Raw genomic sequence first — 15398 nt, 5'->3', positions numbered from 1 at the left:
AAGGAGAGGGATGTTCCAAAACCTTAGTAGATGTTACCTGGCTTTTGTAGGAAAATTCTGACTAATATCCTTCATCACCACCAAAGCTAACTCCACAGGAGCAGCCAGGATGCGGGCAGCAGTCTGGAAACTGAGATCTGCAACAATGCCAGGCAGATATCAGGTTAGAACATATGACTCTGATAGAGGAAGGTCAGTGGTTAAATAAAAAGAAACTGCTTGGCCCTCATTGGTTAGAAGATAGGTGGGAGGAGTAAACAGAACAGAACGCTGGGAGGAAGAGGAAGTGAGCTCAGACTCTACAGCTCTCCTCTCGGGAGCAGACGCCTCAGAGAGACGCCATGCTCCCAGCTCCCAGGCAGACGCACACGATGAAGCTCCGACCCAGGATGGACATAGGCTAGAATCTTCCCGGTAAGCGCACCTAGGGGCGCTACACAGATGATTAGAAATGGGCTAAATTAATATGTGAGAATTAGCCTAGAAGAGGCTAGATAGAAATGGCCCAAGCAGTGATTAAATGAATACAGTTTGTGTGTTGTTATTGCGGGCATAAGCTAGCCAAGCAGGCGGCCGGGGTGTTGGGAACGCAGCCCCGCCGCTCTTATTTCAACATGACTCTAAAGTAAAGACAGTAGAACAAAACCCCAATACTACCCACAATTCCCTGACAGTGAAGAATGCCTTAGAATGCAACCATTCCAGAGAGTGCCTATGATTTAGTTCAGATCTCACTCACTTCATGGACCCCTGGAGTTTTTACTAAGCTATTCATAATCTACATCCATAAAATCCTTGGGCGCATGCTAACGCATTTAGCAGAAGCAAACTTTAGCCCAAATCCTGGTGCCTTCTAGATTTACAATATGTCACAAAATACAGGATATTTATTTAGCAAATTACCTTGGGAAAAATATCTTAAGAATAGTTTGGAACATTCTTTAGAACAGAAAAGTGCACATATATTCCACTCTTATGTGCCTAGAGATACAGTTTAAGAAATGCATACAAATAAATATAGGAGACCAACTAGATGGCTCAGTGAGTAAAGGTGCTTGCTGCCTACAATGCAAGCAGGATTAGTTGAATTCAATTTCTCAGAACCCAAATAAAGGTGAGGAAACCAAATTCCACAGAGTTGTCCTCTAACCACCACATGGGCACTACGGCACACTAGTCTACATATACACAATGTTAATAAATGAATTTTAAAATGCATTGGAAGACTAAGGTTATAGCTCAGTGGTGGAGTGCATGTCCAATAAGGCCCAAGATCAAACCATCAGCATTACTTAAAAAAAAAAAAAGTACAAACCTAAAATTAAAAACTGACACTTAGGTTTTTAAAATGTATGCATAAAGAAAATAGCTGGGCGGTGGTAGCATATGCCTTTAATCCCAGCACTCAGGATCCAGAAAAGGGCAGATCTATGTGAGTTAGAGGCCAGACTGGTCTACAAGAGCTAGTTCCAAGGCAAAACCAACCCCCCCCCCAAAAGAAAGAAACAAACAATGCAGTTATATATTTGTTGTGTGTGTATGTATGTATGTATGTATGTATATATAAAAAATTACAATTTGGGGGCTGAAGAGATGACTCAGAGGTTAAGAGCACAGGCTGCTCTTCCAGAGGACCCAGGTTCACTTCCCAGCAACCACATGGCAGCTCACAACTGTTTATATCTCTGGGTCCAGGGGATCTGATACCTTCACACAAACATATATGTAGGCAAAACACCAATGCACATAAAATAAAAATAAATTATTAAAAAAATACAATCTGTGGTACTCTCAGAATCTTGTAAATTTCATTCAAACTCCGCAAGTCTCCCCTCCCAGACAAGGTTTCATTCTATAGCACAAGTTGGCCTGGAACTCATGACAATCATCTTGCCTCAGACATAGGAACTGGGTTTACAGGTACAGTACAAATTCTGGTTAGCGTGGTGCCAGGCATCAACCCAGGGTTCTGTGCATGCTAGACAAACACTTGACCATCGGAGCTATATCCCTGGAGCAAGTTCTGCAATTTTTAATAACACAAAATATACTGACAGTGAGCTCTGAGTTTCCATTACCTTGCAGCTGCCAAACTTTCAAGGGCGCCATCTCATTGGTGCTCTCCACAAGATACTTTCGGAATTCTTTCAATTGTTCTTCCAAAGAGGGGTGTAGTTCTCTGGCAGAAGCACAATCAGTTATTTCCATTGTTTTCTCTCAGAGTACACTGAACAAAGGACTCCAATTTTAATCTTCATGATTTTCCCCTCCCAAACCTAAGAAAATTTCTTCAATTTGGACAAAAGTTTTTAAGGCACAACAGCTGCCCTCTAAGGGTAAGTTAACACTGTGTATTCTACAGGAACCTTTCTGTGCTGTGAATACATAAAATCACAGCATCACCCAAAGATCGACAAAGAAGGAGCAGTGAGATGGCTCAGCCTGCAAAGGCTGCCATCAACCCAGGACTCAGAGGGTGGAATCAGAGAACCAGGTCTATAGCACACATGGGACCCATGCACTGTCCCCATAATACACAAAATAAATCAATGCAATTAAAATGTCTAAAAGTGCATGGAAAGATTCTGGAAATCTTGATCAAATAAAAGTGGTACCTGACTACGACCATAATCCAAAGTGACAACAGACAAGTGTACACAGGCAACGAACCAACCCAGCAAAGCAATTAACTGGAAATGAAGCCACTACTGCCTAAACTGGAACCTGGTTAGACTATTTCATTCAACCAAATGTCATAGCTGAAGCATATGTTACATAATGTCATCTGTTTTTATCTTGCTTTTAAAGGCAGCCCACCACAGATGTCCTAGCTGAAATCCCCAAACACAACAGAATTCAAGGTTCTGAAAAATTTATCAAGTCACCACAGTTAAGAATAATTTTCTGCTGTAAATTATGTTTTCACAAAACTGTGAAACTATGAAACAAATTTCAATATTAAAGTCATCTTCTGCAAGGCATGACTGCACATGCCTTTGATCTGCCCCCAGTAGGCAGAGGCAGGCGGATCTCTGTGTGATTGAGAGTAGCATAGTCTACATATAGAACTCCAGGCCAACCAGGGCTACACAGTGAGACCCTCCACAAAAAAAAATCAGTAACTGCAGAGCATTTCCTGTTCGCTGACAGAATCTATTTCTGCTGTGTGTTTTTAAAGTCTAAGGTTTCTCTTAGCATTAGAAAATAACCCTGGTCACTCTAATTCAAATAACCAACTTTACTATAAATGAAATGGGTTTTCTCTACTGTAAACCACATATATAAAGAGCCACAATTCAGATAGTAATGAGAAAGACAGCAGGAATGCAAGGAGGCATCTGCCAACAAGAATTAACATACCTTAATTTTCCAAAAAGAAACCCCTGAACTTCATCAATAGGATCGTTCTCACCAATGACTGTGGTATTCACCTCAGTTCCTATAAGGACACAGTAAAGACATGTCTAGTGGCTTGGCATAGAAATAAAATGTTAGAGCCGGGCGGTGGTGGCGCACGCCTTTAATCCCAGCACTCGGGAGGCAGAGGCAGGCGGATCTCTGTGAGTTCGAGACCAGCCTGGTCTACAAGAGCTAGTTCCAGGACAGGCTCCAAAACCACAGAGAAACCCTGTCTCGAAAAACCAAAAAACCAAAAAAAAAAAAAAAAGAAATAAAATGTTAGCTTCACAAAGTCTGAATGTTAAAAAGAAATGTCAAATGCTTCAATTAACAATTCGCTGTAGGCTTTTAAGCCAACAGTGTTTTAATATTTCTTCTGTTCCTGTACAAAATAAGGATGTGTTTTCTCGCTTTAGAAAATTTTACAATAAAAATTTCAAAATAGATTTAAATATTACAAAAGATTTTTCACAGTTAAATTATGAAGAATTTAAAGTTAGAAAATCCTAAATATAGTCATTTTCCATTTGTTCTACTATTAAAATCAATCATTTTTAATGTTTAAAATGAGCTTAGCAAATATAATTGGCACACACCATAATTCGGAAGGCTGAAGTTGGAGGACCACGTTCAAGACTTGCCTGAATAATTAATTTATTGTGCTTGGATAACTTAGTGAAAACCTGCCTCAATAAGAAGCGAACAAAACATTAAAAAGAACTGTGGCTGGAGCTCAGTGGTAGAGTCCCTGTGTAATATACACAAGACTCTAGTTCATACCACATGCTGCAAAGGATATAATCAAGGTGAAGTTCAAAGAAAAAAATCAGCAGGTAAAACATGGTTGAAAAACTTAATTCAGGGTTGGGTGTGATGGTGCACACCTTTAGTCACAGCGCTTGGGAAGCATAGGCAGGATCTCTGTGAGATGGAGGCCAGCCTGGTTTACAAAGCAAGGTCCAGGATGGGCTCCAAAGCTACAGAGAAACCTTGTCTAGGGGGGTGGGGTAAATAAGAAAAGAAAAACTTAATTCAAAACTACAAAATATTATATAGGAAGAACTCAGAGTAAACTGTTCCAAGAAAAAGGTATAATAAAAACATAAAATTATCCATTAAGCCCACAATATTCAAATTTCCATATTGGAATCACACATTAACGTCTATTTGTGATGCATATAACATCAACAGCATTGATACTGTTTACTAAATCATTTTATACAAAAGAAAAACTCCACTAAACTTTTGAGCTTTTTATTTTTTGTTTATCCTTGTTTTTATTGTTTGGGGTCAGGGACTTGCTACACAGGCAAGGCAGGGCTTGAACTATAATCCCCCTGCTTTGGCGCTAAGATTGTAAGCAGGCACAATTCCAGCCCAAATTAATGAATTATATTTCTTACTTCTCCAGAATACTTGAAAAACAAGCTATATTGCCTATATATTACAGAGCACAAAAATTAGGACCTAGAAAATCTGCTGAAGGTCATCCACTCAGATGTAACAGAATCAAGATGCAAACATGGGCTCGTCACACTCCTAAACCTATTCTTTTTCAAAAGGGGAGGCAATTCCCCATTAATTCATATTTAAAGACAAGAGAACACATTGGTCTTATTTTACAAATTCACCTTTCACCTGAGTATCATCCTTGGCCTTGTACTCCGTGCTCTTAATTGCCAATTCCACACCATAGCCGGAAAGGTAAACAGGCTCCTTCTTGGGATTCTGCAAACAGAGCAAGAATTCCACCATCACCACCTGGCTCATTATGAGACACAGCAGCCCCCTTCCTTGCTAGCATGCCTATTGGTGGCATGACCTGCTTAGGTCATGTTTAAGTAGCCACACTGGTGAGACTTCATGGAAGAGCCCACCAATTGGTTATCTAATACCAAAGGGCCAGCCTTGAAATATACATGTACAAATGACATTACGTGAACTGAGCAGGTTGTAGATGTGCATATGAGTGCTTATATACATTTGTAGATTTGAATGAAACCAAGGTGGGGTACATATGAAGGGATTGGGGAAAAAAAGAGAGGGAATGATGTAACTGTATTATAATAAAAAAACTAAAAAAAATTATAAATCAATATATAGTTATTAACTATGTATTCAGAGAGTTCAGTAAAAAATCAACAGTAATAGAAGTACTTGCCTATCATGAAAACATTCATTCTATTTATGAATAAAATCAATCTAGAATTTGAACAAGATTATTGTTCTTGAAAATGTTTGCCTATGTCAATCGCCTATTAGTTTTGTAAAGACAGAATGTACCTGGCTTGATATTTGGCTAAACTAAGAAAATGATAAGTGTTGTTTTTGGTGTAAAAATATTTTAATGTAAAAGTTAGGGGAAAAAACATATTTGACATATTTGTTTTTGCCAGAGGTTAACACTGGAGGATAGGGAAAACTTGTTTGCTTGTATGGAAAAAACATGCTTGTTTTCGATGTATAAATATTCAGAGCCAGTCACTTGTGTTAAACTCATCTGATGGTCAGACTCCTTCAGGCCAACAGCCCTTCCCCATCTCAGGTCCTGAACCCAGGCTGTGGCGAACACTAACTGGACTTAGTGGGTTATTTAAACAAAAACAAAACAAAAAGGAGGAGGAAGACATAAGGATAGGAGGGAGGTGTTTGGTGGGAGCTGGAGAAGTAGATGGAGGTTATGATCAAAATACATTGTTTACATAAATGAAGTTCTCAGAGAGTTAAAAAAAAAATCCATTCCAAAAGCTATACAACAACGAGAACCATGTTGAGACATTATGTGTGTGTGTTTCTTTACTGTATCTGAATGTTCCTGGTGGGGGCTGGAGAGATGGCTCAGCAGTTAAAAAGCACTGGCTGTTGTGGAATAATCCTTTTGTACACTGTGAAGGTGTGTCTTTGCCAAGGCACCTTCTGATTTATTTAATAAAGAGCTGAATACCAATAGCTAGGCAGGAAGAGATTAGGCAGGACGTCAGGCCAGAGAGGGGAGATGAATCTAGGTGCAAGGAAGATGCCAGAAAACACAGAGAAGAAATAGGAGGTACAAGATGGAAGAGAGGTAAAAAGCACGAGGCACAACATAGGTTAATTTAAATGGGTTAATTGAAATTATAAGAGCTAGTGGGACAAGTCTAAGTTATAGGCCAGGCTTTGATAATTAATAATAAATCTGTGTCATGATCAGGGGCTGATGGTCTTCCAGGGGACCTGTGTTCAATTCTCAGCACCCACATAGCATCTACAATTATGTGTAATTCCAGGGGCTCTGATACCATGTTCTGGCCTCCACAGGCAGCAGATATGAAAGTGGTGCGCAGACATACAGCTAGACAAAACACTCATACACATAAAACAAAAAGTAAATAAAATAAATGCTTTAGGTGAGGAGGTTGAGCTTACCAAATGCCACATCCTCACTGTGGGAAAATAACAATATCAGTATCACATAAAGATACACAGGAATAAAGCAAAGGTCTTTTTTATTTTTTACTTTTTTTGTAAAAAAGGATGTGCCAGAACCCAAACCATGGCTAAAGACCATGAAGGGCCAAGATGGCCTTGTCTGTGATCCCTAACACAGCTGAGTCTCTTCTCCTTGTAGGAGCCTCTTCTTCACAACATAAAGTAAAAGGGGAAGGAGGACGCTTGGGGAATGTGGGGTCTTGGCAGGCTAACTATCTTCGATAGAGAAAAAACATTTCTTCCACTCATTACCAGGCTGACTGACCCTGGCCCTTTAGCTATTTTAATCCTTAATACCCACAACAGGGCCAGGAAACAGGAATGGGGAGTAGTCAAAACTGGACTTTGACCGGGTGCGGTAGCACACACCTTTAATTCTAACAGAGGAATCAGGAATTGTTCTACATCAGCCTAGACTATATTACACTGATCTCAAAAACATCAAAGGACAAAAAACACTGGGTTGATAAATACATCTGACTCTACTCGGTCAAATTTTCATTTACTGAACTATGATAGACGAGCTTTAAAGACTTTCATATTTAAAATGTTTAATGATAGGCTCAGGATGACCTTGATTCACAGCAATACTGCTTTAGCCTTCCAGGTGCTGAGAATACAGACATGAGCCTTCATACCTAGTTCTATGCAGTCCATTTTAAAATAAAATGCAAACCAGTATACCACTTTTTAACTGTTTGACATTTTTTTCAGAAAGACAGGCAACACACTGTCTATATGCAAATACAAGCTCTAATGAGGGAAATGACTTAGCAGGTAAAACCCTCACCACCCAAGCATGAGACCAAAGTTCAGATCCCTAGCACCCAGACTGGTGTGACAGCCTGTCTGCAATTCTAATCTACAGAAAGCAAAACCAAGGAAACCCCGGGAGCAAAGCTGACTGGCTAATCCAATCAGTTCAAATGATAGACTCAGTGAATGGAGGAAACTGAGTTCAACAAAGCAAACAGTTATTCGGTTATTCGACATCAACTTCAGACCTCCACATGCACATGATGCTCTCAAACACACTAGTGAACACACATATACACATACACAAGTATACACACTGTATAAACATATTCCTAAAAAGAGAAAGTAAAAAAAAATTAATTTAAAAAGTGTCATGTGGTAGCACACACCTTTATCTCAGCACTTGGGAGGCAGAGACAGGTGGATCTCTGTGAGTTTGAGGCCAGCCTGGTCTAAATAGTGAGTTTCTAGACTAGTCAGAGCCACAGAGTGAGACCCTATTTCAAACAAACAAACAAACAAAAAACTAGAGAGGAAGGGAAGGAAGGGGAGAAGGACTGAGGCACAGAAGGGGAGAGAGAAAGATGGGCGAGAGTGCAGAGAGAGAGAGAGAGAGCTAATAAAAAAGTAGTTCAAACGGAATTATTTTTTTAAAGGGGGAAAAATATCAACTCATGTTCTATGGTCATTTTAAAGAAATTAATATTCAAAAAATTTGTAAAATAAGTCAATACTTACAGATATATAATGTCTGAATACATAATTAATTTTGCCTTCGTTGCTTTTTGATATAAGTTGGTGGTGAATATTATAAAATTCTTCATGGCCAATCTCAGAGTAGAAAATCACCACAGGACTTTCAGAATTCGATGAGGGGAATCTGTGATCTCCTTTGAACAACAAAGGTTTAGGTCTGGAAATAAACATTGAAAGCTTCAAATTTTCAATTAAAAAATTTTTAAACAAAAACCAGGACACTTTTGACCACAACTTTAAAAACTTAGCAAAGATTTGAAATATCTTAATATAAAGGGTATCACAGTCTTGATCAATCTGCACTTTAAATACTGTCAAGTATGAATTTTATTCATTCAGTACCATGAAAAATAAAAGTATATCAAAAGAATACTAACTATGAAATACTGACTTGGGTTGAATGTTATTATTGATTCCTAAGAAGGGAAGGTGAGCCAGGATGCATATCAAATCTCACAGAACTAAAGCTACAGGACACTTTCCTCCCATGGAGTACTGACTGTAATTTTACCTGAAATCATAAGGGCAAATAAGATGAGCAGCAGAAATGACTTTGAGTGTAACTTGTAAGCTACAGCAAGTCTCCCTTCTCTGCCATCTTTGCTAGTGTGAACTTCCTACTAATGAGTTCAACTTTTCAGTTTTCCTCTTTTTTTTTTTTTTTTTTTGATTTTCGAGACAAGGTTTCTCAGTAGCTTTTGGTTCCTGTCCTGGAACTAGCTCTTGTAGACCAGACTGGCCTCGAACTCACAGAGATCCGCCTGCCTCTGCCTCCCGAGTGCTGGGATTAAAGGCGTGCACCACCACTGCCCGGCTCCTCTTAATTTTTTAAGCTTTGCAAAATACAAACAAAAAAGCCAAACCCACCACATCAGGACATTAAAAGTTTTGCTCTACTGTGGCAGTTTGAGTGGAAAATGTTTCTTACAGGCTCATGTATTTGAATACTTGGCCCAGCTGGTACTGTTTGAAGGGAAGTTATGAGAGTTTGGAACACAAAGGACACCACCACTGAGGATAGGCTTTAAAGTTACAGTCTTGACACACTCCAGTTCTTTTCTCTGCTCCCTGTGTGTGAATGAGATGTAATCCCTCGGCTCCTGTTCCTGCCACCGTGCTTGTCATCCTATCATGATGAACATCTTAGCCTCCTGAGATTGTGCTGCTTAGTTGTTGTTGTTGTTGTTGTTGTTGTTGTCAACTTGACATAAGCTAGAGTTATTTGAAAAAGGGGAACCTCGACTGAGAAATGCCCCATCAGACTGGTCTGTAGGCAAGTCTATAGAGCATTTTTTCCATTAATGATTGATGGAGGAGGGCCCAGCCTCCTATGAGCAGTGCCACCCTTGGGTAGACGGTCTGAGTTATAAAAGAAAGCAGGCTGAGCAATCTAGTATACAACGTTCTTGCATGGTTTATGTCCCAGTTCCTGATCCCCCTGCCTTGCTTTCCCCTGATGATAAAATTTTAAGCTAAATAAACCTTTCCTTCCCAAAAATGCTTTTGGTCACAGTGTTTTATCACAGCAATAAAAAGTAAAGTAAGACAGAAATCCTATGCTAAAATAAATGCTTCATTAAGTTGCCTTTCATCGTGGTATGTATTACAACAAAAAGTAACCAACACACCTACCAATCCCTAGTATAATTATTCAACTGAAGGCAAACACATATAAAAAAAAATATGTTCTTTATAGTAGAAAAGTTCCAAAAATTGGAAATAACTTTTAAAACCAGCAGTAAGATATTTTTCATAGGACAATATGAAGATGCTAAAAATACTGAAGTGTACCCACATGCACTAGATGTGCATATAGAAAGATGCCGCAAGGGCTGGAGAGATGGCTCAGCGGTTAAGAGCATTGCCTGCTCTTCCAAAGGTCCTGAGTTCAATTCCCAGCAACCACATGGTGGCTCACAACCATCTGTAATGAGGTCTGGGGCCCTCTTCTGGCCTGCAGGCATACACACAGACAGAATATTGTATACTAAATAAATAAATCTCTAAAATAAATAAATAAATAAATATAAAAAAAAAAAAGAAAGATGCCGCAACACAAATAAGCCTACATACTTGTACAAATTTAAAACCATAAAAAAAAAGTCTACCAGAATACTACTAAAAACAGTTCCAACCTCTCAGAAGAAGAGGCACCACTCTTTACACAGGTCTGCATTATTGCTAAAACAAACCAAAGTTTTGAAGAAACTACAAAGTCACCAATTATGTTTCACCCAAGAAACAGGAGTGTCAAATACTTCTAATTTTGAAACAAGAGAATACAAAGTAATGTGCCTCACTTTACAGAACTATTTTAAGTAATGGAGCTGATGTTCATGCTCAGTCTCTAGCTAGTAGCCATATCCTAATATATATATATATATATATATATATATAGATTAGGTAAGAAAATCAGAGGAACCAGGTATATGTCATGTTTATAACCCTAACACTTGGGAGGCCAAGGTAGGAAGTTTGTGAGTTCAAAACCAGACTGGGCTATAAATCAATACCTTTTCTCAACAAACAAACAAACAGACAGACAGACAGACAAAAATCAGCCAGGAGTGAGGACATAGGCCTTTAATCCCAGCACCCCAGAGGAAAGGAAGGCCAATCTTTGTGAGTTTTGAGGCCAGCCTGGTCTATATTTCAAGTTCTAGGTCAGGTAGTACTATATACTGAGGCTCTATCTAAAACAAACAAGGAAGAAAACTAGCAAAACTCAACTCAACTCAGAGGGTACACATAAAAGAAAAGGCTTGGAACATGAACCACATTGAAATGAAGAAATAAAATCTACCTGTCGGGTGCAGTTAGTAGAAGGGTATCCAGAGCATCAAAATCACAGGTCTGCTTCCCATGCACTGAAAAGAATGACTTACATCCTTCCGGGGGAGGCTCATCACCTGCTATCTGTCAAGGAAGACAAAATATATATTTCTACTCAAAAGATCAGGTAGAAATCTATGTTTTAATGAACATGTCACTAAATGATAATCCACCATCAATAAAAGCAAAAACTACCATCTGCTAACATCCACTGTGGGCCACGAACAACCCAAGCCAGAACTCTGGCTAGTTATAATATTCAATTCCTCCTATCAGTCCAGGTCAGTATAAGTATTATAAATCCACAAAATAAATTACATCAGATGATTATCAAAAGATATCTAGGAATTTAGGGTGTACCTTCAAAAACCCTTAGCTCAAAATGGCAGGAGGCTTTGTGAGTGCAAAGACATACATGTACACACGCATGTTGGGGTCAGATGTTAACATGGAGAGTCTTTTCTAGATTACTCTTCAAGGTTATTTCTTGAGACAAGTTCTTTAATTGAACCTGAAGCTCACCAATGCAGCTAGGATAAACAGATGGTGAACTTCAGGGATCTCCCTATTTGTTCCTCCACTGCAAACCTTGGGGTTACAAGTGTATACTGCCATGCCCAGATGTAAAGGCATTTTGCTAAGTCATCTCTTCAGCTCAAGGATCTCCATGGTGGACAACTACACAGTGGAAGAAGACGATTACTGCTGTCCTCTGACACCACAGTATACCATGGCATATGCATATACACACTAAATAAACAAAAATGCAATAAAAATTTTAGATGTCAATTGTTAAAAGAGAGTTGTGCTTGACACTGAGTGCTGAGAAATGCCAGGAAGATAGAAAGGGGCCAAGAGAAGGGAGGTGAGACAGTATAACAAACCAGAGATGAAGGGGAGGTGTTGAAATACTGGGAATAGAAAGGTCTATGCTGGTGAGTGGGTAAGAAAATAGGGAAAATAGGGTGAAAGAAGAAAGGGGTAATCAAAACTAAGGAAATATATAAGCCATACTGAAACCTACGAACATACAAGCTTATTTATAAACTATAATTTTTTAAAAGAGTCAGAATGGAGTAGCCCTTCATGGATGGATAGTGCTTCTACTGGAAGTCTTGAGTTATTAAACAAAAATTCCAGTGCTAGGTGTGGGCTATCTCCCTATGAGTTACTGACCAGAGAAGAGCCCTTCCCTCCAAACAATATGGACTATTACCATTGTTCTTGGCCCCACCCAATCTTTTTTTTAAATATTTATTTATTTATTTATTTATTTATTATGTATACAATATTCTGTCTGTGTATATGTCTGCAGGCCAGAAGAGGGCACCAGACCTCATTACAGATGGTTGTGAGCCACCATGTGGTGGCCGGGAATTGAACTCAGGACCTTTGGAAGAACAGGCAATGTTCTTAACCACTGAGCCATCTCTCCAGCCCCAGCCCCACCCAATCTTGATAGCACCATTCTATTATTGCTGGGGCTGGAGAGATGGCTCAGTAGCTAAGAATTCATACTGTTCTTGCAGAGGAACAAAATTTAATTTCTAGCATCTACACCAAACAGCTCACAATCACCTGTAACTCCAGCTCCAGGGCAATTTGACAACTCTGGCCACCATGGAAACCTACATTCATGTGTACCAGGTACATAATTTAAAATTATCTTTAAAAAAAAATCCTATTTCTAGAGGTACTACATAGTTTGATCACCAGACATACACAATCAAACTGGAGCTAAGCTAGAAGCTTTCTCCCTACAGGTTAGCCTTCATACTGCTGGAATATACTATTCAGACTGTCAACAAGAAAATGTTATCAACAGTCTTACTTAGATGTAAAATTTTGGGGCTACAATAATGACCTGCAAGGCAAGATGTGCCTGCTGACAGCATGGATATCATGAGTAGCCAACCACTTTTTGATTGCCTGGCTCTGAGACCTGCTCCATAGGCTAAGGTAAACCTGATCAAGAGCATATGGGAGGGGGGTAGGAGGAAATCCTAGGAAACAACCCACTACTACTACCTTTGATTGTGTCATCAGACGGCTTTCTGAATACTTGTTCATGTTTATACCCACAGAGTAGTGGTGTGGCCTTCTCTGGAGATGCTTCTAACTCCAGTGAAACAGCAGTTTTCACAGTTATGAAATCATATCTGAAGGGCTGGAGAGATGGCTCAGTGGTTAAGAGCACCGGCTGCTCTTCCAGAGGTCATGAGTTCAATTCCCAGCAACCACATGGTGGCTCACAACCATCTGTAATGAGATCTGGTGCCCTCGTCTGGCCTGCAGGTGCACATGCAGACAGAACACTGTATATATAATAAATGAATAAATAATTAAATAAATAATTAAAAAAAAAAAGAAAAAGAAAGAAATCATATCTGGCCAAAGTGCCAAGAACAAGTGATGTCAGAGGATCAGCCCCAAATGGAACAGCAACTATCATTTCCTCCAAAGACCAAAGAATACTACATAGCACGGGGAGATATGCAGGGAAAAGACATCTTCTGAACATACAGCGGCTGTGGTTACCTGCATAGTCTATACAAGATCAGGTCCTTCACACTGCATCATGGACAGAGGAAGAGCCTCCCCAACCCCCTACTCCCAGGACTATTGGCAGTTAAAGGTTGCTGGCAGAGGGGGTGACATTTTCTTTAATGATGTAACTACCATGAAGTTGCTCTGCTCCAGTAAAGAACCTCCTGCCTATGCTCTGGGAAGAAACTCTAAACTCAGCGGGCCACACGCAAAAAGAATATATGGAATTAGCAGGGAAATGTGTTGAGGAGTGTTACACATAGAGAAGGAAGATAAAAAAAGGGGGGGAATGGAGGTTTAAAATAAATAAATAAATAGATTCTGTGGTGATGTTTTGTTTGTGATCTAACAAATACTGCTTGTCTGAGGATCAGAGTGTAGGGCTAACCCACTAGTTAGTCATAGTGGCCAGGCAGTTGTGGCACACATCAGAAGCAGATGGATCTCTGTGAGTTCAGGGTAGCCTAGGCTGCATAAGATTGATCCAGTCTAAAAGAGAGACAGAGCCAGGCAGTGGTGACTCACACCTTTTAATCCCAGAATTTGAAAGTGCCGTGCCTTTAATCCTAACACTGGGGAGGTAGAGGCAGAAAGGGATATGGCTGGGTGGAGAGGAATGTAAGGCGGAAAGAGATAGGAGCTCAAAGCTCAAAGTATTCAGTCTAAGGACTCACAGAGTCAGGATACTGCATTCAGGCTGAGAACTGGTGGCTGTCTGCTGTGGTCTCTGATCTTTCAGCTTTCACCCCAACATCTGACTCCAGGTTTTATTATTAAGACCAATTAGAATTCACGCTACAAAATTCACTATAAATGTATGAAACTGTGGTTGGAGAGATGTCTCAGAGGTTAAGAGCACTTTCTCTTACAGAGGGCCCAGGTTCGATTCCCAGCACCCACATGGCAGCTCACAACTAACTGTTTGTAACTCCAAGATCTGACCTTACACAGACATACATGCAGACAAAGTACCAATACGAATAAAATAAAAATAAATTATATTTTTTTAAAAAAGTGCAGGAAGAGGGAGCTAGAGAGATGGCTCTGGGCTAAAAGCACTCTTGCAGAGGCTCTGAGGATGGCTCCCAGCACACTTATACACAGACAGGCACATACACATTATTTTAAAATAAAAGTAATTTTGTTTTTAGATACAAAAGAACAAGAAGAAAATCTCAGTAACATACTAGTGTACTTCCTCCGAGAAGAGGGAGCTAATTCATCACACATCAAAATGGATATAAATCTCTACAGGGCTGAGTGCTGGCTCAGTGAGTGAAGCCTGAGGGCTAGGGCTCAGACGCCCAGAACCCACCTAAACAGCATGTGGACACAGTGAGCCCCGTGTGGGAGCGGGGAGACAGGAGAGCCCCAGAACAAGTAGCCAGTCCGATGAACCAAAATGGCCAGCTCCAAGTTCAGGAAGTGTGATTTAAGGAAGACTCCCGACATCTACCTCAGAAACATACCCACTCACACATACAGGAGCAAAACGTCTCTATTTCAAAGACCATACTAAGCTAAGTAATTATTAAAAGAAATACAAAGGACCAGAAACAGCATCTGTATATGCCAGCTCCATATAAAGGAGACATTATTTTAGGCACAGATAACATTTGCATCAGCCCAAATTTGCAGTC

The 15398-nt window shown here is 39.8% G+C and overlaps 1 protein-coding gene across 2 annotated transcripts in view; it reads right to left on the bottom strand.

The window, feature by feature from the left end:
- Positions 1 to 15398, bottom strand: part of Uggt1 (UDP-glucose glycoprotein glucosyltransferase 1) — a 117863-nt gene that overhangs the window by 82449 nt on the left and 20016 nt on the right. For both annotated transcript variants that reach the window (XM_041655245.1, XM_041655246.1), the window contains exons 5-10: positions 11183 to 11295; positions 8362 to 8536; positions 5031 to 5127; positions 3361 to 3439; positions 2079 to 2179; positions 38 to 137 (exon numbers count right to left, since the gene is read on the bottom strand). In XM_041655245.1, coding sequence (XP_041511179.1) covers positions 38 to 137; positions 2079 to 2179; positions 3361 to 3439; positions 5031 to 5127; positions 8362 to 8536; positions 11183 to 11295 — 665 coding nt within the window. The remainder of the gene's footprint in view (positions 1 to 37; positions 138 to 2078; positions 2180 to 3360; positions 3440 to 5030; positions 5128 to 8361; positions 8537 to 11182; positions 11296 to 15398) is intronic.

The sequence above is a fragment of the Microtus oregoni genome, unplaced genomic scaffold (genome assembly GCF_018167655.1).
Source record: "Microtus oregoni isolate MIOR12 unplaced genomic scaffold, Mior012 000007F_ref0000211, whole genome shotgun sequence".
NCBI lineage: Eukaryota > Metazoa > Chordata > Mammalia > Rodentia > Cricetidae > Microtus > Microtus oregoni.
Note: the sequence above shows the minus strand (reverse complement) of the source record. Positions and strands in the feature narration are given on the sequence as shown.